Source organism: Panonychus citri, unplaced genomic scaffold (genome assembly GCF_014898815.1).
Source record: "Panonychus citri isolate SS breed McGregor unplaced genomic scaffold, ASM1489881v1 Contig00011, whole genome shotgun sequence".
NCBI classification, from domain to species: Eukaryota; Metazoa; Arthropoda; class Arachnida; order Trombidiformes; family Tetranychidae; genus Panonychus; species Panonychus citri.
This window is the reverse complement of record NW_026515416.1, coordinates 1,948,829-1,951,639: the sequence shown is the minus strand read 5'-3', so window position 1 is coordinate 1,951,639 and position 2,811 is coordinate 1,948,829. Positions and strand designations below refer to the sequence as shown.

General features: G+C 27.6%; 1 protein-coding gene across 1 annotated transcript; it reads left to right on the top strand.

Moving 5' to 3' along the window:
• The first annotated feature begins 963 nt into the window (after positions 1-963).
• On the top strand, positions 964-2,595 carry LOC128389821 (uncharacterized). The gene is made up of 2 exons (XM_053349457.1): positions 964-2,014; positions 2,145-2,595. The coding sequence occupies exons 1-2, from the start codon at positions 1,831-1,833 to the stop codon at positions 2,417-2,419; spliced, it is 459 nt and encodes a 152-aa protein (XP_053205432.1). The 5' UTR covers positions 964-1,830; the 3' UTR covers positions 2,420-2,595.
• The last annotated feature ends 216 nt before the right edge of the window (positions 2,596-2,811 follow it).

Below are 2,811 nucleotides of genomic sequence, written 5' to 3'. Positions count from 1 at the left end.
CATAATTTGCAGAATTCAAATTATGTTAATCATGATAGTGACCACATAGTGACCAGAACTTTAATTGATGTTGAAGTCTCACATAACTTTTTCACCTTCTCTCATTGAAACGTGTCCATGACCAAAAGAATGGGGAAAACGATCAATAGAATTATGATAATAATAAGAATTTTTATTCCAAAACCAGAAAATTCATTCATTGAATAATAATCATGGTGAATTTTAGTCCAAGTATAAACTCTCATTTCATTGATTTTCCTCTGCAATAATAATAATAATAATCTGAATTATGTAATTCAAATTCTTGTTGTCATTTTGCAAATTCTACACTATCATCATCATGATCATGATGAAAACTAAAAATTTATCATGAAAGTAAAAGGGGAAAAAGCCAATAGATTCTGACAATAATAGTAATAATAATAATCTGTAATTCAAAACCTAAATTTGATGAACACTTATCATTAGAATCAAAGGAAATAATTTTCCGACAGTTATATCATTACAAGTAACAAAGACGATAAATTTTATTCATCTTTCAATCATCATCAAAAATCATCATGTTAATCAATTTATCATCTAGAAATCAACATGAATGTAAACAAATATCATAAGAGGAAACTTCAAAATCTATTGAAGTTTTTCTGGTCAAAATTATTTCATCATGAAATATAGTATTAGTTCATAAATCAAACTTATGGAAAAGAAAAGCAAAAAAAAATTAATACTCAGATTTCATTGGAATGGATTAAATTGTATTCATGATTCATTAATATAAGAATCATTAAAATTGAAACCAATGATAATGAATACATTATTATGACGATGATAATAATAAATTATCACAATCAAAAGTCACGAGAGAGAGAGAGAGAGAGAGAGAGAGAGAGAGAGATTCCGAAAAGTTTTCGTTATCATAATTCCCTGAACAGAGTCAGAACTGTGATGATAATCAGTTAATTATGAAAAATAAACAGTAAACATGGAAACAATCAATTGATTGATGTGCATCACTTTTAACTGTCAAATTGAGGTCAAATTTTTTCCTCTCTCTATCTCTAATTGTAACAATTTAATCATAACAATGAAAGTGATAGCTAATGATTAATTTAGTCTCAAATGAATGATCATCTTAAAAGTTAGGCTTACCCATTGATAAAACAATGTGACATTTTATCTGTATATAAAAAAAAGGTAAATCACAATCAAGCAACTCAATTAACGAAATGAGATAATAAATCATTGGAAAACAATAGAGATCACAAACTAAATTAACAATTACAATGATCAAAAATAATAACGATTGTTCAGATTTAATCATAATGGTGAAATAGACAATAATAGTAATCATAATCATCATCATAATGGTAGGATAGTTAGTTAACTGTAATAAATTTTTTCCTTTCTTGTTGATTGTTAGTTACAATTAAACTTTTATTACTACCTAAACCCTTCAATGTATTAATTAAACGGTTCAATGTTAATTGATTTTTCTGATCACGACTGTTAATTGTTACCTAAATAATACATATGTGAATAAACTGCTAGAAAAGTGAATTACAATTAGCATTTGATTATTAATATGATTGAACTTTTTTCAATCTCATTAACAGAAATTTCTATTGATTTTATCTTGAATTTAATTTCTCTCTCTCTCTCTCTCTCTCTCATTCTTGTTTTCTAATCACTTTTAATCCAGTTCCTTATACACGGATTGCCGGATCAGGAAATGATATAATCGTTTCAGCTGGATCAACAATTAACTTAACATGTATTATATCACAATCACCTAATCCACCTTCATATGTTTTCTGGTATCACAATGATCGCATGATTAACTATGATCTTAATAATGAAGGATTAGGTCAGGTTAGCCTGATTAAAGATCCTATTCAAAGTGATACCTTAATCTCACGATTAACCCTGAGAAATGCTCGTTACAATAGTTCAGGTAATTATACCTGTGCACCATTTAATATTGAACCTTCTTCCATATTTTTACACGTTCTCCAAGGTGAGTTTGAATCTTTATTGTTCAATCAGCTGATTTGAATTTTGATCTCAAGAGAAAAGACAAAATTTCCAAATGAAAATTTGACCTAAATTGTTAATTCCAATTCTTCCCAATAACAAACTTTCTTTAGGTGCGAAGCAACTTTCCCATAATTGGCCTCAAAATGACGAAGGAAGCTCAACAGAATTCACAAGTTCCAATGACGGGCAATCTAATTATAAAATGTTTACAAAATTTTTCCCTTTCAAATCATCTTCATCTTCATCATCATGTTTATCATTTTCACCTCCATTTATCTCTACCTGTTCCATGGTAACATCTAATTTCACAACGATGTTTAAGTTTTTTATACTTGTATTAGCAGCGATACTGAATAACCAATTAATGTACAGTTTTATCACATGAGAATATCCTGAAATCCGATTAAGGTGTATTAATGATAGCAGAAATGTTTCAGTTTTTCAAATTCTCAGAACGAAAAAATAAAAAAAAAATAAATGGTTGATGAAGTATTAATAATAATAATAAATATCGCAAATAATTTGATCAGATATTCATATTGACAACAATTTAAACACAAATTGATTTTCATCCTTTTTTTTATTCAATTTAATTATGCATAAAGTTGACAGTTTCAAACTTTCTCCATGCTAATTGCTGATTGTTGAGACAGTTTTCAACTTTGAAAGGAAAAGTCTAGAATTTCAAGAATTCTGACAAAAAGAATGTGTTCAATTTGAATAATTTGATTTTCCAATGATAAAACCAACCTGATGAAAAAAAGGTAATGTATTTAT

What these genes read in the sequence shown, in the direction of transcription:
- LOC128389821 (XM_053349457.1), top strand. Translation starts at nt 1,831, where the DNA reads ATGATTAACTATGATCTTAATAATGAAGGATTAGGTCAGGTTAGCCTG. An exon ending in ATTTTTACACGTTCTCCAAG is followed by an intron (nt 2,015 to 2,144) that starts GTGAGTTTGAAT and finishes AACTTTCTTTAG; the next exon opens with GTGCGAAGCAACTTTCCCAT.